Raw genomic sequence first — 27,304 nt, forward strand, 5'->3', positions numbered from 1 at the left:
AGCCCAAAACAGCTGGATTGCTGTGGTTTCCCACAACTGGTATTCAGAAGCTGCTTCCAAATGTGGATACACGCAAGTGGGAAAAGCAGGGGTTCAGGCCAAGGTTAAGGGACGATATAAATCTAATACATAAAGCAAATCAGGTTCAACAAATGTACCCGCAATTACAAAACACACAGTGCACAGGCTAATCCGGAGTTATTGTAAGTCCAAAGCTACAATGATTCCCCACCCAAAAAAATCTCTGCTGCAGGAAATTTCCTGGAAGTGGCAGAGCAGTTTTGGCAAAAGGATTGGAGCCCGGTAATCCCAGTTTCGGAGAGAAACTCCTTCTTCAGCTGAGAACGCAAAGAAACACAACAGCAACCCAAGGCAAACGGTAAGAAACAAACTTTCTGAGGCCATGAGCATGCTGACTCACTCTTGTCAGGTTAGTAAGGTCCCACAACGAGTGCAAGGGAGGTTCCAGCTGCAAACTGGACGGCACAGCATAGAGGGAGCCATCTAGTGAGCATTTATAGTGAATATAGGAGAAAAGACAGAGGCTTCTTAAAGAGACGTTCCAAGAAGCAACCCAAATCAAAGGAAGCACTCAGCCCACGCGGTGCAATTGTGACGAAGAGATGAATGAGCTTAATTTCTTGTCTTAAGAGTACTGATTCTGTTGTACGGGCCAGGTTTCAATCACCAAATGGCGAAAAATTATATGCTGTTGTCCCTGCGCTTTTTCTGATGGTGATGTTCCACCGGAAGGGCATTTATCAAGGCATTCCTAAAGCAGGGTGTACCACACTTTTCCGTGTATAAGACTAGGTTTTTCTCTTTTAAAATTATGCTGCAAAAAGTGGGGGTCGTCTCATACATAGCGCATAGGGTGGACGTTGGATTGGTTGCTGCCGTAGCTGCCAGTGGCTACTGGGCGTGTCATTGGTCGCTGCGGCAATGGCTGATGTTGATTGGCAGACGCTGTGGCAATTGGGCGGGCGATTGGCAGCTTGTGGCTTGTGCTGGTGAAGGGACAGACGAGAGGCAGCAACGCAATTTCGGCAATCCCCCCCCCCAAAAGCTCAACAACTCTGGGCGTCTTATACATGGGGGCGACTTATACAAGGGAAAATATGGTATGTATTGTAATTGCAGGTACATTTATTGAACCTTACTCCCTTTATATATTATACTTCATATTGCACCTTACCTGGGCCTGAACCCCTGTTTCCCCTCCACACTTGTGTATATTTTCATGCGATGGGGGTCCCCCCTTTTTGTGCCCCCACTGTGGAGGCAGAGCATAGCAATCCTGGCTAGTTGCCATCGATAATTCTCTCCTCCTCTGTGAAGTTGCCCAATCCTCTTTTAAAGCCATCTCACTGCCTCCTGTGGGAGTGAGTTCCACAGTTTAACGAAGAAGGACATTATTTTATCCATGCTGCATCTCCCAAATTCAGCTTCATTGGGTACCCAAAAATCCTAGCGTTAGGGGAGAGAGCTTCCTCCTCCTCCTTCTTCTTCAGCATCTCCTCCCCCATCGTTCTGCCCGGACACTGAGGTCCAGCGCCGAGGGCCTTCTGGCGGTTCCCTCTCTGCAAGAAGCCAAGTTACAGGGAACCAGGCAGAGGGCCTTCTTGGTAGTGGCACCCGCCCTGTGGAACGCCCTCCCATCAGATGTCAAAGAGAAAAACAACTACCAGACTTTTAGGAGACATCTGGAGGCAGCCCTGTTTAGGGAAGCTTTTAATGTTTGATGGATTTCTGTATTTTAATATTTTGTTGGAAGCCGCCCAGAGTGGCTGGGGGAACCCGGCCAGATGGGCGGGGTATAAATAATTAATTATTAATTATTAATTATTATTATTATTATTATTATTATTATTATTATTATTATTACATCAGAAAAAACTGTGCAAACCATTTGTGCTGAAGCCAAATCTTTTGCTTTCAACTCTGCCTGTGCCTGGGGGAACCCAGTGGCTGGGGGAACCCAGCCAGATGGGTGGGGTATAAATAATATATTATTATTATTATTATTATTATTATTATTATTATTATTATTATTTCTCCTCCTCCTCCAGGAGAGTCCCATCCCTCCAGGGCAGCCCCTTCCACTTTCCTTCTGGGTGCACAAACAGAAAACTGCTCTTCCGAAGCCCTGGCTTCCTGTGTGACTCATCCCTGCCACCCACTTCACCCCAGTTTCACCCCACGGTGCTGACGCAGCCACCCTGCTGATAGCAGAGCTGTTTGCAGAGCATTTTCAGCCTGGGGGATTAGACAACAAAGAGGGTGGGGAGAGACAACACAATTTGAAGTTCAGATCGCAAGAGAGACAGTGGCAGTCAGAAGGGAAAGATTCTCTGGCACAGTGATAAAGAGAGGCTGTTGCTTCTTCTTCTTCTTCTTCTTCTTCTTCTTCTTCTTCTTCTTCTTCTTCTTCTTCTTCTTCTTCTTCTTCTTCTTCTTCTTCTTCTTCTTCTTCTTCAGCAAATTTCCTGCTTTCTCTTCACAGATATCTGTGCAGAAGCTCTGTGCATACCACTTAAATCAGGCATCCCCAAACTGCAGCCCTCCAGATGTTTTGGCCTACAACTCCCATGATCCCTAGCTAACAGGACCAGTGGTCAGGGATGATGGGAATTGTAGTTCAAAACATCTGGAGGGCCACAGTTTGGGGATGCCTGACTTAAATGTTGAGGGGAAACAAGACTGCACCTGCTACTATCACCCTGGCCTGCAAGCATTCGCAGAATCATAGAATCAGAGCTTGAGGGGCCTCAGGGGTCATCTAGTCGAACCCCTTGCAATGCAGGAATCTCAGCTAAAGGGCCATCCAACTTCTGCTTAAAAACCTCCAAGGAAAGCTTGTCTTTCACCTGCAGCTCCACGCTAGTGGCGTGCATCATTCTCAAGACAGTTTGCTAACACAATAGAGGCATGGAACACCAATACGGTAGGAGCCAGGGTGCTCTAAGCCAGGCATCCCCAAACTTCGGCCCTCCAGATGTTTTGAACTACAATTCCCATCTTCCCCAACCATTGGTCCTGTTAGCGAGGGATCATGGGAGTTGTAGGCCAAAACATCTGGAGGGCTGCAGTTTGGGGATGCCTGCTCTAAGCGGTATTTATGAAAAATAAAAAACATAGTGGCACTTTTTCACGGTCTGTTTTGAACGCAACAGGCAGCAAGCACCACCGTACGGCCCCCACCTCAAGCCTCCGTCCAAGAGAAGAGGCTGAGGGCAGCCGCTGAGCCCTGTGTCCCTTTGCCATCTCTCCCCAACTCTGACCTGTTGTGTCCGCGGCTTGTAAGGCGAGCTGTTCTCCAGGTCGGCCAGGATGCTGGTCAAGGAGTCGATTTCCGCGTCCAGACTGGAACGCCTCTCCTCCAGGGTCTTGCCGCCAGCGCTGACCTAGAAGAAGAGGAAAGGAACACACAAATAAATGAAGGAATGCTGTGGAGAAACCATTTGGCATTAAGGGTGGGGAAAATGAGGAATCGACAGGTGGACCCAGAGGTGAATTTATGTGGAGTCCTCTGCACAGCCCATTTTGGGGGAAGTTCTCTTCTTTCACCTGACCATGTCAAAATTTATTACAGATAGGTAGCTGTGTTGGTTTGCTACTGGAAGGATTTTTTTATTTTATGTCAAAATTAGATAGATATATGAGGAGATAGGAACTGTAGTGTGTCTGCCTTTGCACTGTGCTCCCCCCCCCCAAAAAAAACAACCATTCTTGCTCTGGGCCTGGCAGGAGGAAAGGGTGGCGATAATACTGATGTGACTGAAATGGGTGCTTCAAAGAGTGAGGGGGGGGCACGGGGAAAATATATATAAAAAAGTAATACAAATTATGTTGACAAATTATGTGGAGGTTGAATCCTGACAAGACATGAGTACTGTTTGTGGGGGACAGGGGTCGGGCGGGGGTGGAGGACTCCCTGGTCCTGAATGGGGCAACTGTGCCCCTGAAGGACCAGGTGCGCAGCCTGGGAGTCATTTTGGACTCACAGCTGTCCATGGAGGCGCAGGTCCATTCTGTGTCCAGGGCAGCTGTTATCAGCTCCATCTGGTACGCAGGCTGAGACCCTACCTGCCTGCGGACTGTCTCACCAGAACGGTGCATGCTCTGGTTATCTCTCGCTTGGACTACAATGCGCTCTATGTGGGGCTACCTTTGAAGGTGACCTGGAAACTGCAACTAATCCAGAATGCGGCAGCTAGACTGGTGACTGGGAGCGGCTGCCAAGACCACATAACACCGGTCCTGAAAGACCTACATTGGCTCCCAGTACGTTTCCGAGCACAATTCAAAGTGTTGGTGCTGACCTTTAAAGCCCTAAACGGCCTCGGTCCAGTAGACCTGAAGGAGCGTCTCCACCCCCATCGTTCAGCCCAGACACTGAGGTCCAGCTCCGAGGGCCTTCTGGTGGTTCCCTTACTGCAAGAAGCAAAGTTACAGGGAACCAGGCAGAGGGCCTTCTCGGTAGTGGCACCCGCCCTGTGGAACGCCCTCCCATCAGATGTCAAGGAAATAAACAACTATCTGACTTTTAGAAGACATCTGAAGCCTGTTTAGGGAAGTTTTTAATGTCTAATGTTTTATTCTGCTTTTAATTCTCTTGGGAGCCGCCCAGAGTGGCTGGGGAAACTCAGCCAGTTGGGCGGGGTATAAATAATAAATTATGATGAAATCTGGCTTGTTGGGTGGCAATAGAAGCTGCTGTTGGGCAGCAGGGGGGAGAGGTGGGGGAGAAACTTCCCTGAGATGCACACCCTTGCCCAACCGTTCCACCAAGGCCCTTTGGATCTCAGGTAACGAAGCGTCTATTTACAACCACTGTCGAGACAGTGATGGGTTATGTAATTCCCCAATAATAATAAATTATTGGAAAAAAATGAGGATAGCAGAGAAAGGGAAGGAAGCAGTCTGGAAGCAAAGCTCCTCTTGGGCTTCTCAGCAAATGGCATTTCAGGCCTGGCTCAATCGAGAGGAATCCCTATTCTCCTGGTTAGCAGGGTGACTTGGGTACGTTCTCTGAGTTGACTCAAGAGGGATCGTGTCCCCATTTTTAAAGGGCAGCGGCAGCCATGCCTCCCTCCCTGCTCCCCTGGCTTCCTTCTCAGCACGCAAATATGCAGCAAATCTCCTCTTCATCGCATGCACTAAAGCGGGTCCCCAAATGTTGGTTTGTTAGCAGTGTTTTATGGATTGACATTGCTTTGTCCGGAGACAGGCGGTCACGTTGTGCATCCATAGCAGTGACCAGAGAAGGAATGACCGCTGGGAGGAGCACAGAGATGAGAAATGCCAGGGCGCGTCTGCAGCAGCACAAATGGACGCCTTCTTCTGCCCATGCATGCCTCAGATAGTAGAGAGTAAATACAGCCATTGTGTCTAGTAGTCCTTGAGAGCCTTCTCCTCCATATGTTTGCTTGTTGTTGTTTAGTCGTGTCCGACTCTTCGTGACCCCATGGACCAGAGCACGCCAGGCACTCCTGTCTTGCACTGCCTCCCGCAGTTTGGTCAAACTCATGTTCGTAGCTTCGAGAACACTGTCCAACCATCTCATCCTCTGTCGTCCCCTTCTCCTTGTGCCCTCCATCTTTCCCAACATCAGGGTCTTTTCCAATGATTCTTCTCTTCTCATGAGGTGGCCAAAGTATTGGAGCCTCAGCTTCAGGATCTGTCCTTCCAGTGAGCACTCGGGGCTGATTTCCTTCAGAATGGATAGGTTTGATCTTCTTGCAGTCCATGGGACTCTCAAGAGTCTCCTCCAGCACCATAATTCAAAAGCATCAATTCTTCGGCGATCAGCCTTCTTTATGGTCCATTATATGTTTGCTTAATCCAAGTTGGTGGCCGTCACTACCTCCAGTGGGTGGGAGTTCCATAGCTTATAACTCTTGTCATGAATGAGCCAGCCCCCAGGGGAGGTTTGAAAATGATTCATAGATGGTACCTAACTCCACGTAGGGTGGCTAAGATTTATAAAACATAATCAGACAGGTGTTGGAAGTGTAAAGAAGCAAAGGTAAAAGTGTATTGGGAAATGATTTAAAAGGAGTTGAAAAAACATGCTTGAAACTATCCCCCCCCCCCAAAAAAAAACCCTGACAGAAATTCCTAGGTGTCAGGAAATGTTATTTATGTGTTTTGTTAGCCCCAACTAAAAAGGATTGGCAACTTAAATTGACAGAATATGCAGAACTTTAACATGTAGAACAAGAGAGCAAGAAGAACATATATTTAAAGAAGCGTGGAATACATTTATTGAACATATGGAAAATAACTGTATACACCTGAAAACGCTGGCGGCACTAAGACGAATTCAGCAGAGTAAATCATTTTTGATGGATGTAAAAGTGGAAAACTGATTTGAATGGTTATAGCAAAATATTCAGGAATGTAAGAGATACTTAAAATGAACCATGGAAGGAGAAGAAGGGAGGTCACTGGATATTTCGAAGTTCGTAAAATGTTTATTTTGAAATGTACAATTGAAAACTCAATAAAAATTATATATAAAGAAGAATTCTAAAATGAAACCTACCCTCATGTAACTTTAGCCCTGCTTTCTGGGGAATTACATGAATGCATCAATACTGGATGGATTTGGCCAATAGCAAATGCAGGAAAAACAGGAGACCCATGGACACTATCTCAGTCGCAGGGAGGCGGAATAACACAGAGAAACTACTTTGCACATCAAATCGGTTTATGTTGTTGTTGTTGTAAAGACAACTTGTTATTGCTTGGCTAGAATGAAAGCTGCATCCGGTTTGGAAATTAGACTGAGTTTTTTTGGGGAAACCTCTGTGTCTTGGGGCGTGTTTTCGGCGTTAAAGGGGATAGGAGGCAGTGAGGCTTATTCCGCCCACCCCCCAACCCCAGCTCCTTTGCCCCCCACTTGCGTCCCACCTGGGGACGAAGATCAAGATGCTGGACCATCCAAAAAGGTCATTAAACCTCTTCCCGGCGGCAGCGCTCTTCCTGACGGAAAACAGCTCCAGAGGATATTGCCTCTTCTCTCCCCTTTTAATTAATAAAATTACAGCCCAGAGCTCATTATCGGTAATTATGGCCACTGCGAGAGCTTCCCGTTTCTTTGCTGGCTCCCACCCTCGCCGACCTTAATCCTGTTCCAAATGCAGCATGAATTAGCGTTTAATTAGCCATTAAATAGAATTAACGGTCTCTGGCGGCAAGGTGGCACGCCGAACAATCGGAGGAGGAGGAGGAGAAGGGAGGCTTCCTGGCGCAGGACAAGTCCAGCAGCTGCGATGGGTGGGAGATTCTCAGCAAACCTGAAGCTCTCATTCTCCGCCAGTCGACAGAATGTCACCAAGGGATCAGGCAAAGACACCATCCGGATGCGCCCGTCGCCGCGGAAAATATTTCTGATGTGAATTCCATCTTCGCCCTCCCTAACTGAGCCATGGGAGAACTCGCCCTGTCAAGCCTCATCTTCTCACAGACCTGAGACCCCCGGGGTCATCTAGTCCAACCCCCTGCAATGCAGGAATGATGGCTAGAGAACCCCTGACAGATGGGCACCCAATGCCTGCTTGGGAAGCTCCATGGAAGGAGAGTCCATCACCCAGCGAGGGAGTTCGTTGTACCACTGAATAGCTCTTCCCATCAGAATAATATGAGAATGATGATTTATGATGATTTATTACTTATAGCTTGCCCATCTGGCTGGCAAAGATTATCTGAAGAAACCCCATGGGACAGGTGGGAGAGAGATATTATTATTATTATTATTATTATTATTATTATTATTATTATTATTATTTATATAATGCCCTATTCTGGGGGGTCTCGGGGCGGTTCACAGAATAAAATCAATATATAAAACCACAAAATACATAATAATAATAACAACAGCAATAATAATAACAACAACAACAACCCAATAACACCCCGCAAAAGAGCCCCAATTAAAAAGATAGGACAAGCGTCCGCCAATCAAGACCCATTGACGCAGCAACCAATAACACACACAATAGCCGCTGATATCCGCAGCAGAGACCAATAAAACTTCCACCCTATGCACTATCCATGTATAAGACGACCCCCACTTTTTAGCATGATTTGTTAAGGGAAAAACATAGTCTTATACACAGAAAAGTACAGCAGTTCACTCCAGGCCTGTACAACCAGCCCTCAAGACAAGCCCCTTCCATAGGACACAGACCCCTCTTCCCGAAAGCTGCATCCTGCACTCATCCTGCTCTGCGCTCATCTTGAACGCCTTTTCCCGAGCTGACTGGGCCCTTGAATTGAGACAGTGCCTCTTGCTTGCCTGTCCAGGGAAAAGGGAGCTCTGCTTCTCTGCGCATGGAAACCTCTGGCATCTTCATGGCTACAGAGCGAAGTGAAGAGTCAAGTCCTTTGCCCCGCCCACTTTTGCCATGGCCCCACCCACCTTTGGAACCCTAAGTCACATGCATTGCTCCGCCCACTCTCGCACGCAGCCCTTGCCTGCTTTGGAGCAACCCTCTCCCTTGTGTTCCTCAAGCCAGCTCCCTTTCATTTGCCTCTTCAACACCCTAGTCCTCAGGAAAGCTTCTCTGAGCCACTCTAAGCACCTCCGCTCTGTCTCTGCTGCCGCCTGCTCCCTGGCACAAATATTCTCCTTTAAATTGTTCCATCTCCTTCCCTCCCACTACGGAAACTCCATGCAACTGACAGCATCGAAATGCCAATCATCCAAATAATGTCAAATAAAACCGGCAGCCAGTAACAAAACGAAGCTGCTTATCAGTTCTGAAGTGGGTGGCAGACCGTCTACAAACCCACAAGGTGTGGACAGTAAGCGCAGTGATCATTTCAGCCTCAGATCTGAAATTGCAAGGCCCTGGTCTGCACTGCAGGGCTGTTGTTGCGAGGCTTAATTGGGTCATGCACATGCAACGCTTTGGAAAAGCACTGGGCAAATGCTGCAGAAGGGATCATCTTCCTTGAGTTGGCAATGGCATAAAATGCCTCCTACTTATTGGCCGCACCTTTGCAAATCCCTCACCCTGCCAACCCCAACTTAGTAATGTTCATGAGACGCCTGGATGGAAACTGACCATTGAGAAAATAAGAAGGGCTAAGCTATTAAAATGCTGCAAGAAATGAAACAGAAATTAAAATATTTGAAGCAGAGACATTCTGAGTTTGCAAATAAAGTAGGTAGCTTGCTAGTATGGGGGTGGAAATAAAAAAGGAAATGAAGACTAACATTACAAATAAAGAAAATACAAGTGATTTTTTAACATATAATGAGAAAGCAATAAGACTGGATTCTTTTAGAACCAGAAAATAAGAAGAGGCCTGCTGGATCAGGCCAATGGCCGATTGAGCATCTTGTTCTTGCCTTGGCCGACCAGATACACCAAAGGAAAACCCACAAGCAGAACTCAAGCACAATTCCTCCACAAATTTGTCCAATCCTCTTCTAAAGCCATCCAAGATGGTGGCCATCGCTGCCTCCTGTGGGAGGGAGTTCCACAGTTTAACTACAAGCCACGTGAAGCAGCTCTTTCTTTTGCTGGTCGTCCCTGCCGCTGTACAGCACCTAGCACCGTGGGCACTTGAAACACCTTGATCGCAGCTGGGCACCACAAGAACCCTATCCGTGCCCTTACCTGAACATGGAACATGGCTTCATCAGGAGGAGGAGGAGGAGGAGGAGGAAGAAAGGCACTGGGTGGTGGCGGCAGAGGATTCCCAAGATCATCCAAGGGAGGGGGTGGCGGCGGTGGCGGGAAGTCACCTAGAGATGACAGGAATAATAATAATAATGATTTTATTATTTGTACCCCACCCATTAACCATCAAGCTGAACACAAGGTAAGTACAATATCCCTCTAGGCCACAGGTTCTCCCAGGGTTTGGCAGGAAAGGAAGGCAAGTGGGGGGGGGGACATTCAAGGGCAATCAAATAAACATTGAAACTTTCCAGTTTAGTATAGGACAGGATAAAATCAAAGTAATTGGGGGGGGGATATACAACCAGAAGCAGTATCTATATCTTACTTCAAGAACACTGGCTATTCTTCTACAGTTCTCCATGACATTATTGTTGTGAGCAGAGATTTCCGACTCTGACAAATATGAAAGATCGGAAGCTTTTAATGTATTTTAATGTTCTGTTGGGGGCTGCCCAGAGTGGCTGGGGAGGCCCGGCCAGATGGGCAGGGTATAAATAATATATTATTATTATTATTATTATTATTATTATTATTATTATTATTATTATTATTATTATTGAGAAAGGCTTATTTGTGTTGATGAGGAGAGGAGAGGTGTTTTATCTCAAATGAGACCTTACATAAATGGGATTACCCCGCAAAAGCAAGCTCACACCTCTCATTGGGTTTGCATGAAATGCTCAAGGTACGTCTGCAAGAGGCTCATTGATAATTGTATAGTGGGAATGATTCATCCTCTTATGTAGCTGCATTGTTTTATACTTTCTAGATGTCCTGTGATCGTTGTGTTCTGTGTTATAAACCAAGCACTGCTGGGAGTTGTTTCTTTTTGTTTTCCAATGTATATCTTGTCAATACAAAATTCAGTGTGGCATGAGCAAATTCTTATTCTGAAAGTGCACTTCAGAGAAAAAAGCTTGAGAAGCAATGCTCTAGCACAGGCACATCCAACTTCCAAGAGACTGTGATCTATTCCCACAATTTAAGAAAACTAGCAGTGATCTACCCATTGTCATTGGCAAGAGTTACAGGTAGGTGACTTTCACCCCACCATCAACCTAACAATGAACCAATCCATGCAAGAAATACATTTTTTGGACACTACTATAAAAATACAGGATGGGCGTATAGACACCACCTTATACAGAAAACCAACTGACTGACAAACATATCTACATGCTTCTAGCTACCATCCCAAACATACCAAACAATCCATCGTATACAGCCAGGCCTTACGTTACAACCGCATCTGTTCCAACTCTACAGACAGAGAATCTCACCTAAGAGATCTACAGCAAACCTTTTTAGAACTAAAATATCCACCTGATGAAGTTAAACAACAGATCAACAGAGCCAGACTGATACCTAGGGAGAACCTGCTGCAAGACAGACCCAAAAAAGAAAATAACAGAACACCACTAGTCATCACATACAGCTCCCAAGTTAAAACAGTACAACGCATCATCAGAGATCTACAGCCTCTCCTGGACAATGACAGCTCCCTTTCTCAAGCTCTGGGAGGAAGACCTTTCATTGCCTACAGACAACCACCCAATCTTAAACAACTCCTCACCCACAATAATACAACCACCAGACTTAACATGGACACTGGTACCAGAGCCTGCAATAAACCCAGATGCCAACTTTGCTGCCACATACACCCGGACAACATCATTACTGGCCCCAACAACATCCAACATACCATCTCAGGACTATTTAATTGCTCATCTTCTAACATTGTGTATGCCATCAAATGCCAACAGTGCCCTTCAGCTCTCTATATTGGACAAACAGGCCAAACTCTACGCCAAAGGATAAATGGACATAAATCTGACATCAGGAACCATAAGACTGAAAAACCAGTAGGAGAACACTTCAATCTCCCAGGACATTCTATACAAGATCTCAAAGCAGCTGTTTTATTACAGAGAAATTTCAGGAACAGACTGGAAAGAGAAGTTGCTGAATTGGAAATCATTACCAAGCTTAAAACCATGGAAGCACCTGGGATGAATAGAGACATCGGATTCTTATCTCATTATGCATGATCAAGCTTTCTTTAGCACCTCAGCCCAGGACTAATTGCAGCCATCAGCAGCCATTAACAGCCATCTACAGGTTTACCACTCCCATCAGCCCATCTCCCATTCCCACCCACCCCCACCACCCTCTGTATATATATAGGGTCTGACACTTCTGTTTCTAGTGTATCTGAAGAAGTGTGCATGCACACGAAAGCTCATACCAAATTATAAACTTAGTTGGTCTTTAAGGTGCTACTGAAGGAATTTTTTTTATTTTCATTGGCAAGAGTTGTTGATCTTTTTTTGGGAAGGGGTGGCCAGAGTTGTTGATCTCTTGGGAAGGGTGCCTAAGAGTTGTTGAGCTTTTTGAGGGAAAGGTGACCCCGAGTTGTTGAGCTTTTCTGGGGGATCGATCAGGAGCACCCTGGAGACCCCATGATCTACCTGGGACACCCCCGCGGTCTACCTGTTAGACATGCCTGCTTTAGCAGACGCTGGGAGCCTCAGACCCTGCAATTGTCATCTGAGGCCCTTCACGGTGTGCCCGTTCCATGGGACCTTTCCAGATCCTGCTAAGCAAGCCAGAGTGCTTAAAAAGCTCTTTCTGTGCCGTGGGAAGAGTTTGTGAGTCCTCCACTTTGCTTATGGGGCTCTGGGAAAGTTGCGGGACCCCACAGAGCCCAGTAAGGAAAGGAAAGCTGTCAGGGGGGCAGCGGCATAGCGTCCGTCGCCTGTGCCCCCGGAGCAAGGTGCTAAAGAGATGGGGCACTGCAACTCGCTTGTAGTGTGTGCCCACAGGAAGATCCAACGGTCAGGCCCAGAAGCCGCTGTGCTGCTGGCCTGTTCCCGTACTGATGAGCCTTGGCTGGGGGTTCTCCGGCAGCCCGGGGCAGGAAGGAGCTGAGGGGGCAACCAGAACAGCAGCCAGCAACCTGGTGCACATGGCAGCGGCACCAGCCATGGCATAAGAAGCGTGTGAAGGGGTGGGCAATGAGAGGGGGCTCCATCCTTGGGAGGAGAGGGCCTGGCTGGCTGGCTGCTATCCACTCACATCCCATCCGGCCGCCCCAGAGACATGCGCTCCATGTGTCTTACTGGTGCTGGGCCAGAAAAAAGGAGCCACCTTCCTCCCCGTTTTGTGGCACCTTTGGCACACTTTCTAAATTTTCACTGAGGGCGGCAGCCCCTGCTGCCCTCATGCTACATCTCCAGAGGGGGAGATCCCAGGGCGTCTTCCCAACCTTCCGCAACGATGCCTTTGTGTGCAAATCCCCAGAACATAAACCCCTCGCATAAATTGCAGGCCTACTCCGTACCTGTGCGGTGTTCAGAATGCACACTGCACATCGCCGGCGCCCGATTGAGACCCTGGCAATGGCCAGGGTGCCGCTAAATGTTGTTGTTGTTTAGTCATTTAGTCGTGTCCGACTCTTCGTGACCCCATGGACCATAGCACGCCAGGCACTCCTGTCTTGCACTGCCTCCCGCAGTTTGGTCAAACTCATGTTGGTAGCTTCGAGAACACTGTCCAACCAACTTGTCCTCTGTCGTCCCCTTCTCCTAGTGCCCTCAATCTTTCCCAACATCAGGGTCTTTTCCAAGGATTCTTCTCTTCTCATGAGGTGGCCAAAGTATTGGAGCCTCAGCTTCACGATCTGTCCTTCCAGGGAGCACTCAGGGCTGATTTCCTTCAGAATGGATAGGTTTGATCTTCTTGCAGTCCATGGGACTCTCAAGAGTCTCCTCCAGCACCATAATTCAAAAGCATCAATTCTTCGGCGATCAGCCTTCTTTATGGTCCAGCTCTCACTTCCATACATCACTACTGGGAAAACCATAGCTTTAACTATACGGACCTTTGTCGGCAAGGTGATGTCTCTGCTTTTTAAGATGCTGTCTAGGTTTGCTAAATAAAGATGGCTTTAATACAACCTTGACAGCTTGGCGAACGTTTTATCCCGTTCCCCATAAAGTTCTGCACCTCTGGTGCTTGTCTCTCTCGTGCCGAGATACATTCCGGTAGGCTCCCGAACACACGCTGCGGCTGTTTATAGAGATTTGATTATATACATAAATAATATTGATGTCTGGAACCAGCAGCCCAAGCCGTGATTTAGGAAGCCTTGTCGGTACCAGATGGTTGAAGACGCGGCTCGAGTCTAAACAGGCTCTCCGGGGGGCAGCTTCTCACATATCCTCGTCGTGAGTGTCAGCTCCGGTTTTCATCTTTCAGGTGAGGGACCCTCCTGGAAATCCATGCTGTTGGAGAGGAGCTGCTCGCAGGATGGGGAGGGTGGCGGAAGCAGGTTTTCTTGACAGCAAGGCTAACACAAGCGTGCAGCAGGATCCATCCCTGCTTTGTGTCGGTTTCAGTAGAAATTGGAGTAAAGTCCAGAAATAAACAGTAAATTGCAAGAACTCAGGCCAGAAGAAAAATGGATTTCAAATATATCTTCACAAGGTTTTATATGTGTGATGAAGAGTTCAAATAGGAATCAATCCCAGTATAGTAGGCAAATAAAAATAAATTCCAGGGGGAAAAAGGACAAGGCCCTGTTTTGACAATTCTTTGTCAGCAAAGATTCACAGGTCAGAGTGTACCAAGTCTGTTTGGTACACTCTGACCTGTGAATCTTTGCTGACAAATTGTCAAAACAGGGCCTTGTCTATTTTTCTTCTGGCCTGAGTTCTTGCAATTTACTGTTTATTTCTGGACTTTGCATTGGTTTCAGTCAACACCTAATTCAAAAATGCCCAAATGGCACAAAGGAGGAGGCCAAATACGGGAATTTGCAAGGGGATCAAAGACCACCCAGTCGGAAATAAAACAAAAGGCACAGAGCTGGTGCCCAGTGTATATGGTTTGTGTGCGCATATGTGAAATCCAATCTCTTCCTCTGTTTCCAAAGGTCTCTTCATAAAGTGCATTGAGAGCGAGGGCACATACTCTGAATTGGCTTTGTGATGCCACCAAATAGGTTTTTTTAATAAAAATATGCAGAGGTATGCACAATGGCATAAAACAGGTGGGGCGGGGCTGGCGTGCATCCCGGGGGCATGGCGTGCCGCCCGCAGAGGTGTGGCGCATGTCCTGGGGGAATGGCGCAATGCCCGTAGGAGGTGCGGTGCCCAGCGTGGGCGGGGGGCGGGCAGCTGCGAAGGCATTCCATTGGGATCGCGCCGCTGGGTGTGGTGCGCTCCCCCCGCACTCCTATTCCTCCGCCAGTGGGTATGCAACATCGCTTTCCCCTTTTCAGCACTTGCTAAAAACATTTTGGTTTAGACAAACTTATGTTTAGACAAGCTGGTGTTTAGAAAGGGAATGAGAGTTTCCTTTGAGCCACATCAGCAAGGCCAAGAGAGGGCTTTTGTCACCTGGGCAGCCCAGGACCTCCAGACACACGGCCCAGGCTTGCAACCTGGAGAGGTCACTTTGGTGCTGCTAATGCAGCAAAAAACAATGCAGGAGGAAGCAGTTACGAGTTCCCAGTCTCTGCAGCCACAGCAGGTGCTGTGATTCCCTAATAATAATAATAATAATAATAATAATAATAATAATTTATTATTTATACCCCGCCCATCTGGCTGGGCTTCCCCAGCCACTCTAGGCGGCTTCCAACAGAAAAATAAAACACAATAATCTATTAAACATTAAAAGCCTCCCTGAACAGGGCTGCCTTCAGATGTCTTCTAAAAGTCTGGTAGTTGTTTTCCTTTTTGACATCTGGTGGGAGGGCATTCCACAGGGCGGGCGCCACCACCAAGAAGGCCCTCTGCCTAGTTCCCTGCAACTTGGCTTCTCGCAACGAGGGAACCGCCAGAAGGCCCTCAGTGCTGGACCTCAGTGTCCGGGCAGAATGATGGAGGTGGAGAAGCTCTCCATTGTCTCTCCAGACAGACGGATACCAACAAGTGAGTTTTTATCTGTTTGAGCCTGTTGGTATTTTAATGTTTCGAAAGTCTTCTATATTAATTCATCATCTATATCGATCTATCATCTATCTATCTATCTATCTATCTATCTATCTATCTATCTATCTATCTATCTACTGTCTATCACTTATATATTTTTGTAAACCTCTTTGAGGTTGGTTGGCTGGCTGGTTTTTACCTGGCTAGTCTCCTGCCCTCAGGTGCAGTGTGTCCTGGGGGGGGGGGGTCATTGTCTTCTGCGCATGGATTCTGGTAGTGGTGGATCTTGTCCTTTGCTTAGATAGCAAAATCTCTTGGAACGGTCCTGAGTCTATGGTTCCTGTCTGGATGGGCTCACTCAAGAGCAGCAACTGCTAATATCAGGGACTCTATCTCTTCCTTGCCCTGTTGGCAGAGTCTTGGAAAGCATCTCACAGCCCCAAATGGAGAAAGGTCAGCTGGCAATAGAAATATTATCTTCAGCCTTTGTTTGAAGCTATCGGAGAATAAAACAGCTTTAACCTTCTCCAGCATCTCCTAGCAGCGAGGAGAGAAAATTCGGAAGCCAACAAGACATTTCGGGGGATCTCATTAGAAGGGCTGGTTCACCTGCTTCTTATTTGGGGCAAATTATTCCTAGAAGCGTTGTCTGATGCGGCAAGAATGGCAATTAGCCTCCTTGTTGATTACAAGCCCGTCAAGAGGCGAAATCAGTTAGGCCGAGAGTGTGGCGGCAAGATGAGATGCTGAATTAAGCGCTCTCAGCTGGGAGGCAGGCGCATTAGCACCCGACTGATCCCGACAGCAAACCAGGGATCTGGCTTTTAAAAGACATTTCTTCAAGCAGCACAGTATTTATCCGCAATTAAGGCACGCAAACGTAAGGTGTTCCAGCCGTGCAGATTCTGTGGAGGCCGTTCCAGGTGGTACGAGCTATTTTGGCAACACAAGGTATAACCATTCTCTCACCTGTACCGTGACTGGCCCTGATCCACCATACGGACTTGCAGATTTCAAAGCCAGGTGGTCCCTTGTTCACCTGTGAACCAGGTCGGCAGCAGCGAGTAGCAAGATTTACTCCGAAGGAACCAGACTTCCCCAACATAGCAAAGAGCGATGTACAAATCTGTCGTTTCCGGTGTCTCCCAAATTACATTTCTCCAAGTTTAAGTTCAGCTCTCCGTGTTTCAGTATTCCTTGGCAATATTGGTGCTGGACTCTCCTTCCTTGGAGGTCTTTAAGCAGAGGTTGGATGGCCCTCTGTCCTGGATGCTTTAGCAGAGATTCCTGCATTGCAGGGGGTTGGACTAGAGGACCATTGGGGCTCCCTTCCCACTCTACGACATTATGATTCTGTGATCCTTGGGGGTCTCTTCCAATTCTACAATTCTCTGGTGTGATCATCAAGGCACCCAACCAATGAACCTATCCAGCTAGCTGGCTACAAAAGCAGAACGTTGATGGTGCTCCTTGATCAATCGTACCTGGTTTGCTTCTCAACCCCACACCTTGCTCAGCCACAGAGGCACACACCTTCCACAAACCCCCGGCCAGGCTCAGCTTTGCTGCCACCCAGAGAAGAGTTTTTAAAGGCCAATTGTTGCTCCGGCTTCCGTATGCGGTTGGGACACGCGGCAAGGTGGGCTGATTTCAAATCAAGGCCCCTGAACTCACCGGCAAGGGAAAAGGTTGCAGAGCCCTCGCAAATTGAACACTGCAGACAAAAGCTTTCATTTCACTTCAAGCGCAAGGCTGTTCACACATTCAGCGGTGGAGCACTTAAAATGCACCCACCTTCTGAGGTTGCCCACCCTTGCTTTCAATTGCACAAGAGTGCTTTCTGCACAAGCACTGCGTCTATTTATGTATTTATTACGAGAAGTCAGAGGTAGCCTTCATTCTCTCGCAGTTCCTGAAGAGAGAGGGACAAACAGATGCCCCTTCTTCTTCTTCTTCTTCTTCTTCTTCTTCTTCTTCTTCTTCTTCTTCTTCTTCTTCTTCTTCTTCTTCTTCTTCTTCTTCTTCTTCTTCTTCTTCTTCTCCAGCAAGTGTGCCCATAAAACTTCTGGTTCTGATCTCAGCTCACCCAGAGATCTCCTTCCAACTTGAAAGCCCAGAGCATATGGCTTAAATATCAGCCGCGCACATGTTCAAAAACTGCCTTGGATGCTGCTCATATCTGGCCTAAGCGATGCGTCAGTCCTCTGCACACGCCTGAGTGGAGGCCTGCCATGTGTGCCCGGGCGAAGCCGAGTGTTTTTCAATTGGGTAACCATCCACTTGGAATATTCCCGGCACGTCTCACTGCCCTAATCCACCCGGAATTTGACGGCTTCAGGAACGAGAGGAAAACATCCACATACGCCTTCGGCAGAGGGCAAATTATCGACTTCTGAAGCTGGAAACAGCGGAGCGGATTTCTATTTGTTAAACATTTGGCTTCTTAGAATGATGGTGTCGCGAGGGAGTTACTTAAACAAATTGCTTTATTATTACAACGTTGCATGGAAGAATTAAGGAGCGTGCGTGTGTGGAAGAGAGAAACCAGACTGGTGCTTTTATCTCCCGTAAGAAAAGTTACTTCATTATCACTTTCTCTTCGTGTGAGCTCCTGGCTTTTAATATGTAACCTACCTCCTAGGGTATCACGGTTATTTATTCTGAGTTTTAGCCCTGATGTTTTCCACTAGATCAGCATTTCTCAACTGCTGTTCCGCGGCACACTACTGTGCCGCGAGAAGCTGGCTGGTGTGCCGTGACGTGAGAAGGGCGATTTTGCAGCATCGTGGTCCCCTTTCGCTCTAGCTGCAGGAAGCCGGCCAGAGCCTCCCCCTTTTTTTTTTTGCAAATAAATTTTGGGAGGGAGACCGAGGGAAAGCCGCCCGCTTCTCTCTCACGCCGCTTTACGGCTGCTGAAAACCCCCCGAGAGAGAGAAGCGCCGCCGTACAGCGCCCAGGCTCCCTCCTCTCCCAAGGTAAAGGGATCCGCCGCCGAGAGTGGGAGGGGGGAGAGGGGGCGGGGGGAAGGAGGAGCGCAGGCGAGAGCTGGTGGGCAGAAAAGTTGGCCAAGTCGCGGCAAGGCGAGGCAGGCGCGCGGGGGCGCGCGCGCAGGTAGCGGCTCGCGAACTGCGAGGCGTCAACCCGGCAGCGGAGAGCTAGAGCGCGCGAGGAGGGAGCGCGCGCAGGTGCCGCCACCGCTCTTCCAGCCCAGCTGCCATTCTCCCAACACTAAGCGCTCCCCTCTCCCCTCCTTCCTTTTATCCCACACCCCCATCTTTGCCTCGCTTTCTCCCGCCCTGCCCATGGCCGCAATGAGCTTGACCCGCCGGAAAGCAATATTTGGCAAGTGTTTCTTACAGTCATAATTATAATATAGGGCGGCAAAGAGTTAATTATTTTAACTTTTTTAATGGTGGTGTGCCTCGTGATTTTTTTCACGGAACAAGTGTGCCGTGGCCCAAAAAAGGTTGAGAAACACTGGACTAGATGATCCTCAGAGTCCCATCCAACTCTACAATTCTATGATAGAAGATGAGGAGGAGGAGGAAGAGGAGACAAGGGCCACACAAACACCCAGTCCCAGCATGTGTCCATCCATGACTGTCCAGTTCAGTATGAGCTTGAGTTTTGGAGAGGAGCCAGGTAGTCTCTGGTGAAGAAGAGACAGCACCTTGGACAGTTCCAATTGCCCCTGCTATAGCAGCTCTGAGAGTGACGCCCTTATTTAGGTTGAGCAGGCCTGGAGGGCGGCAGGCTGGCAGGCCAGGGAGAAGCTGGCTAGCTGACTGGGTGCTTAAAGGGGCCGTGCCTGGTGCTATAGCTACTGGCTTATGCAAGATCAGATGGCAAAGGCAGAGGTATTTCAGGAGACTCGTCCTCTGGATCTAGTTCAGCAGTCGAGCTGTTCCCTTGCCCCCAATTGGGGGGTACCCAGAGGAAGCAGCCTGAAAATAATCCAAATCATCCTCTGTGCACGGCATGCCCCCCCCCAGGCTGTGGGTCCCCATGGCGTAAGACACCCCGTTTGGTCTTCTGGGCTTGGCTATGAAAACTCCCATGTGAAGGGTGGGCGTTTGCCAGATCAATAGCTGAAGGCTCTGCTTGCTTGTGCAAAGCTTCAATTCAGATGCCGCAACCCTTCTCTTTCTGACCGACTGCCACCCGCGGCAATTGCCTTTTCTGTTGCCTGCATGCAGCCCCTGCCAAAATACTCACACAGACACCCTGCAAATTCCACAGCCCTATTCTTGACCCTAAGACCCTGAAAATAGCCCCGCTGGATCAAGCCAATGGCCACACTAGTCCAAAATCCTGTTCTCATCGTGGCCGACCAGATGCCTTTGGGAAAGCAGCAAGCAGGATTTGAGCACAAGAGCAGCTCTCCTCTCCTGAGGTTTCCAGCAAGCGGCTCTCAGAAGCATTGCTGTCTCCAGATACGGAGGAAGAACTTAGCCATCATGGAGGGGAGGAGGCTCTTGTGCACGAATCCTGCTTGTGAGCATCTGATTGGTCACTGTGAGAACAGGATGCTGGACTAGATGGGCCCCTGGCCGCATCCAGCAAGCTCGAGGCCCCATCCTCACTTTGCTTTCAGTAGTTGCTTGAACTTTTTCAGATTCCTTCCTCCTTCCCTTCCTTTGCATTTTAGCAGCACAAATGGAGAAAAAGAAAATCCATCTGCTCCGGCTTTCTGGTGCTCATCAGGTATTGATCCCCACTTTTGACTTCGACACTTGACACCCCGCAGGCCCCCTCGACCGCAGGCTGAAAGGCTCTTTCCCTCTCAAGAGTTCCAGCCAGGGTGCTCTTTCCCAGGAGCCAAATCGTCCACAGGAATCTTCCTTAAGATCGCCGATGCTTTTAGGCTTCACTTCAAGAAACCTGATGGAACGAACACTCCTATCTACTCAAGGCCTTTCAGGTTTTTTCCCCCTCCGCACAGGCCCTCAAATGCAACGGAAATGTGGTTCTGCAATGCCATCAAGATGGGGCTGTTTTGGAAGAAAGTCTGGGAAATTTCTATCTTGTGCAAAATGCAGCTGCCCAGATGTTTCTCCATTGGGGTGGGGGCAGGTGGAACAGATTGCTCCGAGACCACAGCTGCTGCCCTCGCCACCTGTTTGCTTTTCGGCCCAATTTCAAACTGCTCCTTACGGCCTTTAAAGCCCTTCACAGTTTGGGGCTGATTTACTCAATCACCTGCACCCCTATAGGAATCCGCCCGTCGCTGAGATCAGCCTCAGAGGCCTTGCTTCTGCATCTGCCACTTGTGGGGTGTCAAGTACAAAATCTTTAGCCGATGAGCTCCAGAAAGCCTGGTCACGTGGTTTTTCTTTTCCTCCACTCAATTGTGGAGCTGAAACTTTTAGAAGATGTCTGAAGACGTCCTTGTATAGGGAAGTTTTTAGTGTTTGATGTTTTATTGTGTTCTTAAATCTGTTGGAAGCCCCCCAAAGTGACTGCGGCTATCCATTCAGTTGACGGGGTACAAAAAAGTAATAATAATAATAATAATAATAATAATAATAATAATAATATACAATTAGAACACATGGAACACATGGCGAGTCAGGCAGGGTGGGGAAACAACAGGAAACAGGGCTAGGAGCTACCTGATTGGTGGCTGAGCCTTCCCAGGACCATAAGAAGATGCCTAATGCAGAGTCAGACCATTGGTCCATCTCACTCAGTATTCCCTACACTGACTGGCAGCCATGGCTCTCCAGGATTGCAGGCCTGGAGATGTTCTCCCAGCCCTACCAGGATACGCCATTGGGGATTGAACCTGGCAGCCTCCACTTGCAAGGCAGACACTCGACCCACTGAGCAGGCTCTACTCCTGTCCTTACTCAGGTCACTTAATTTCAATGGGTCTACTCATGAGTAGAACCCAACTGGAAGCAACCCCAGGAAGGTGGAGGAGAATGAAGTAGGCTAGGCTGTACTGATCAACAACACCACACTCTTCTCGGCGGGAACATTTAATATTTCATGCGGTTTGGAAGTAGCTTAAATTCCCCGATGAATTTTTCATGTCCCTCCATATACGGTTTCACCTTTGCAAAACTTCCCGTTCCACACCCTCCCCTCTCCGGTTTGCCTTTGCACGTCTTCAAAAGGATTCCTGTCTGTACATCGTCCCTCGGACTGCTAAGACGGTCACTCGTTCTCCTGTGGTTAATTGGTTCTAGAGCGCTTTTGCATATATATATATATATATATATATATATATATATATATATATATATATATGTGTGTGTGTGTGTGTGTGTGTGTGTGTGTGTGTGTCACCCTTTCCATTGCAGCACTTGCCCACATTTCTGCTAACAGTGTGCCTATTCAAGTGGTTTCCCCCTTTCCCAGGGAAAACCTGCTCTTTAGATCAGACCAAATGGCAATCTGGAAGGGGGAAAAAACCGAATTGCTGTTTGCTTCGATTGAGAGCAAAGAGCAGATTTCCCCAGGGGGAAGCAGTGGGGCAAAAGGAAGTGCAGAAAAAAACCCTCAGCCTCTTCCTTCCTGGAAAGAAGACCCAGGATAGTTCAGTTGGCAGAGCATGAGACTCCTAATCTCTGGGTCATGGGTTTGAGCCCCGCATTGGGGGGGGGGAATTCCTGCATTGCAGGGGGTTGGACTAGATGACCTGTGGTGTCCCACCCAACTCTCTGATTCTATGCTTCTATGAAATTAGATTATGCTGCCCCCACAAATACATGCCACAAACACAGCAACTGCCTTCAGGCGCAGAAGGGCAGTATCCTGAGCTGAGCTGCTTTTTAAAATAACAATTCTTTATTAAAGGAGATTTCATAACATGAAAAGGGGGGGGGATACCTAGAACTTTATCAAAAAGGGGATGATGTGGAAAAGGATACCCTGAAATAAAGGTAACCGCAAGGGAAGAAGAAAAAACCCTCATTGTCAAAGGGAAGAACGGGGAATTATCGTATTAATTCTGCTTTGAGGCAGGACAGCTCGGTAAAGGCACGTGATTCTTAATGTCAATGTTGCAGGTTCGAACCCTGAATTGGGCAAAAAGATTCCTGTGCTGCAGTGGGTTAGACTAGATGCCTCTTTTGGCCCCTTCCAGCTCTACCATTCTATGTCCTTTGTATATTTATGTCTACGAAAGAAGCAGAATCCAATAATTAGGTCACATTGGATGAACCTTATCCATTTGTATACAACGTAGTGGGGTGGGGTTGTTTGCTGTCCATGTCTTTTATCAACTCAAAAAAGGTGTAACAAACGAAAGAGAACTTGTCTTTCTTATTTTGGGCCCCAAGTTTAAAGGCAAGTTCCTGGAGAAGGAGGAGAGGGCTGTCGATGGCTCCTAGCCAGGATGGCTCTGCTCCGAGTCTACAATCGGAGGCAGAAATGCTTGCGAAGGCAAGTGGCTGGAAACCACAGGAGGGGAGAGTTGCTCTTGTGCGAATCCTGATTGTGGGTTTTCCATTGGGGCATCTGGTTGGCTGCTGGGAGAAGAGGATGCTGGACTAAATGAGTTATCAAGTGGCCTGATCCAGCAGATGCTCTCCTGATGTTCTGATGTTCTCCCATTGTTGCCAAAGCGCTGGGCAGCTCGATCTTTCTGTCAACCATGTGGCATTCAAGGCTCCCCTTCCAGGGATCATGCAGGTCAGGAGTCTGGGCAGGAGTCAGGCTCTGGGGCCTGTAGTGCTTTGCAGGACTGGGGCCTGCCTCAGCTTGTGCTGGAGAAGCAAGGAGTGGCCACACAGGTGAAGACCTCAGCTTGTGCTGGAGAAGCAAGGAGTGGCCACACAGGTGAAGACCTCAGCTTGTGCTGGAGAAGCAAGGAGTGGCCACTCAGGTGAGGCCACTTGATACCTCACTGCACCTGGTGGCAGGAGCTGGGAGGGATAAAAGCTCAGAAGTTCCCTTCAGCTCTTTGCCACAGCAATGCAATCCCTGCCTTGTTGCATCTGGCCTCCTATTCTTTGATCCTTCGCCTTGCTCCTTGCTCCTTGGACCTTTGCCTTGCTCCTTGCTCCTTGCTCCTCGTCCCTTGGACCTTTGCCTTGCCGACGCCTTGCTCCTCGACTCCCAGACCTTTGCCTCCGCCTTGCTCCTTGACCCTCGGGCCCTCGCCTCCGTGACGCCCTGCTTCCCAACCTTCGGTTCCTTGACCCTGCGACTGCCTGCTGCTGGACCCTCAGCCCTGCACCATCCGGACCCCGTTCCTGCTTCCACGCCACCATCTTGCCCCCGGTCCTGACGTCCTCAGGCGGGCCTGCTACCTCCCGACGACCAGACCGTGACAGTGCACCAACCCCAAGAATTAACATTTCCATGATAATTGTGATATGAAATGATTCCTGCATTCGCTCTCTGGCTCTCCTCCCCTCGGAAACACTACTCGTGGACAGATGGGATGTCTATCATTAGAAATGGCACAGAGGGAGGACGCTGAGAATCCCTCTCCGGCCCCTGGAAAGGTCATCTCGTGCCATCCTCATCGAAAACGTCCTCAAAAGCAGCGCCAGAATATTTGCACAACAGAAAAGAAGAAGAAGAAGAAAGCTCCTTCTGTTCTCAGTTCATCGGCTGAGCAGCCTCTGGGGCAGGCCCTCCTTCTGCTGCTTCCGTCCCTCCACAGCCTCGTAAAATCAGAGAATTTTAGAGCTGGAAGGTACACCCAAGGGCCATCTAGTCCAGCCCTGGGCAATGCAGGAAGTCTCAAAGTTCTAAAAAGGGCTGAGGAATTTCAGAGGGAATCAAAAGGGGCTTTGGGAGACATTTGGTGATGTTTCAGGGATGGAGGGGGTGGTTTTCTGAACAGGAACAATGAACTAACCCCCCCCCCCCAAAGAAAAAAGACCCCACAAAGTTGTTGAAGGGTCTCTCGCCAATTCTCTTCCTGCTGTTGGGCTGGTTAAAACAGGTCTGCCGGCTTAGAGCCACATAATTTTGCCACCAGCCAAGGTTTTCCAAGGAAGGCCACCATCCAGTGGATTTGGGGTTGGGTGGGTGGATTAAGCAATTGAAATAATAACCAGCAGAACCCTGCGATTATTATTGCTATTATTACTGCATTTATTTATATCCTGCTCATTCCATAGACGGAGGGCAGAGCAAGTTGGAGCAGCCAAACTTGGGCTTCAAAAGTGCAGAAAGCAAGGGACCCCTTTTCATCGTGAATTAGTAATATTAGGCAACAGACAACCCAGGCAGGAACAGGCTGAAATGTGGTTGCCATGGGGATATAAATATAAGGGTCATGATTAAAACAGTGCTAACATTTATTCGCCATCTAGAATTGACCAACCCAAAGCAACGTTGAGTGGGAAATGTGTGAAGAACAGGAGGGGGATGGAAGGAGGGGGGATGTGAATTATTTTCACTGTCAAGATCCCCCCTGCCCACTCAACCATCTTGCCAATTCCTCAATTATTGCTGTAAAATAAGGCGAGACTTCTGGCCACTTCAGAATGCCTCGACTTCCATGTGAAGTGGCTTTACTGACATTCTGTGATGTCAGCACATGGGCAACATCATCATCATCATCATCATCATCATCATCATCATCATTATTCCACCCTTCACCCAAACACCACAGGGTGGTTCACGATGCTGTGGTGTCACCATTGTGGAAAGAAATCACTTCTACGTCACTTTGTTTGTTACCCGAATGAGGGACCATCTTTCAATAAAACACAGAACCAAGAAAATCAAGTTACAGGTAGGTAGCTGTGTTGGTCTGCCGTCGAAACAAAATAAAAATAAAATAGAAAAATTCCTTCCAGTAGCACCTTAGAGACCAACTAAGTTTGTCATTGGTATGAGCTTTCGTGTGCATGCACACTTTTTCAGATACCAAGGAAATTGAGTCAAGGATCAAGGAGGGACTCGGTGTTTATTGTAGCTATTGCAATAGGGCAAAGCTCACCTCGGGTCTCGAATTCTTCTATCACCATGATACCACCACCCCCCTCCACAGACACACATTTAAGAAGCCATAGAATGATTGCCAAATATATTATTATGATTTGGCATTACACTTCCAGAAGGTAAAATTAAAATTATTTGGTTTCCTGAGAGCAGCTGATGTGCTTTTCAATCAAATGTCTATTTACCAAGCTAAATGCTGCCAGACTGCAAAAATAATAGCAGATGTGAATTCCTCGTGCCCCAAAATGCATTATTAAGACTTCTCACTGAATAAAGTAAGTTTCACCCCCTAAAATGGCACATCCTACACCCACACACAACTTTATGGCGTTGACATCTCTCTGCACCCAGAGCATTCTGGGACACACTTGACACTAGACATGACTCTCTGTGTGTGAATTGTGGCTGCAGAACTGTGGCTGAATTATAGGCCTTGAGTCTCTGTCAGGGAAAGTGATGGGGCATGAAACAAACAAACAAACAACAACAACAACAACATATGGGGAGATCTGTGGTAGCAATGGGCAATCTTTCTTTCCCATGACCAGAGAAGGAGGATTTCATTTGCTCTGCATTTTAAAGGAAATGGACCCAAATTGCACCTCCTGCTCAAATATAAGGATCAGGAAGCAATTGAGCTTCAGATTTTGCATTTTTTCAACTCCGTTCTCAGCCTTAAAAAAGAAGGCAACACACACACACACACACACACACACACACACACACACACACACACGGTCCGACATGCATTAAAAGCCCCTATTTTACGATAGTAAGAGATATTTCTCACATCATCGGATATGTCGGGAAATCGAGATAAAATGTGCATTTAAAGCACACATATTTAATTACATAATCAAACAAGTATTTAAGCATGAATTATTTGCATCCATATGATTGTGATTATTATTCACCCACCCTTCGCCAAAAGAGTCACGTGGATTAAAAAATACAACATTAACACTTTAAAACAAATTACAATCGCAACTGGAGGTGGGCATTTTTCCGCACAGACAGGTATGAACTTGCATGATTTATTTATTTATTTTATTATTAATAATAAAAACCTCCAAAAAAAACCCTGCAAATTAATGCAGAAATAGGATGGAAGAGGCTCATATGGAATTGGCGCTAATCCCTCCCCCCCAAGCAAGACCAGACGTCTCTCCCGAAGAGCTATTGAGGAACCACAAATTTCCCACAAACGCCACATGACGACGGGATTGTCCCTATAAGGCGTCTTGAATCCTCAAAAGAGCTACTGCTTCTGTTTATTAACAATCGTGGGGAAATCCCAAGCAAATTGCTAACACCCCCGTCCCCACTTCTGAGCACTGTTGCTTTTTAATAGCTTTTTGCAAAGTTTCTCATCGGGGTTTCCCCGTTTCAGTTCACACAAATCACAGAGCAGGTTTTGGATCTTCCCAGTGTCTGTGTGGGGTAGCTGGGGTATAAATTTGCATTGCAGGGGGTTGGACTGCAAATCATTTATTTCCAGCAACGCAAACAAACGATTCGACAAGTCTATAACTTCTCCCCCAAGCCAAAGAACTTGCCTCTCGGCATGTTTCCACCCAGATTCTCCCGTCATCGTCTGTGAGGGGAGGGGGCTTCTGCATTTATTTATGGCGTTGCATTTATGTCCCATCCTTTTTGTCCAAGGAGCTCAAGGTACCAGATATGTTTCTTCCTCTTCTCATTTAATCCCCACAACAGCCCGGTGAGGTAGGGCAGGCTGAGAGGTGGAGACGGGCACACAAA

The 27,304-nt window shown here is 47.8% G+C and overlaps 1 protein-coding gene across 5 annotated transcripts in view; it reads right to left on the bottom strand.

The window, feature by feature from the left end:
- The window catches only part of LPP (LIM domain containing preferred translocation partner in lipoma), a 277,203-nt gene that overhangs the window by 109,484 nt on the left and 140,415 nt on the right, over positions 1–27,304 (bottom strand). For all 5 annotated transcript variants that reach the window (XM_060274249.2, XM_060274252.2, XM_060274253.2 and 2 more), the window contains exons 4-5: positions 9,633–9,760; positions 3,282–3,404 (exon numbers count right to left, since the gene is read on the bottom strand). In XM_060274249.2, the coding sequence (XP_060130232.2) occupies positions 3,282–3,404; positions 9,633–9,760 (251 nt within the window). The remainder of the gene's footprint in view (positions 1–3,281; positions 3,405–9,632; positions 9,761–27,304) is intronic.

Source organism: Zootoca vivipara, chromosome 5, assembly GCF_965207765.1.
Source record: "Zootoca vivipara chromosome 5, rZooViv2.hap1.1, whole genome shotgun sequence".
NCBI classification, from domain to species: Eukaryota; Metazoa; Chordata; class Lepidosauria; order Squamata; family Lacertidae; genus Zootoca; species Zootoca vivipara.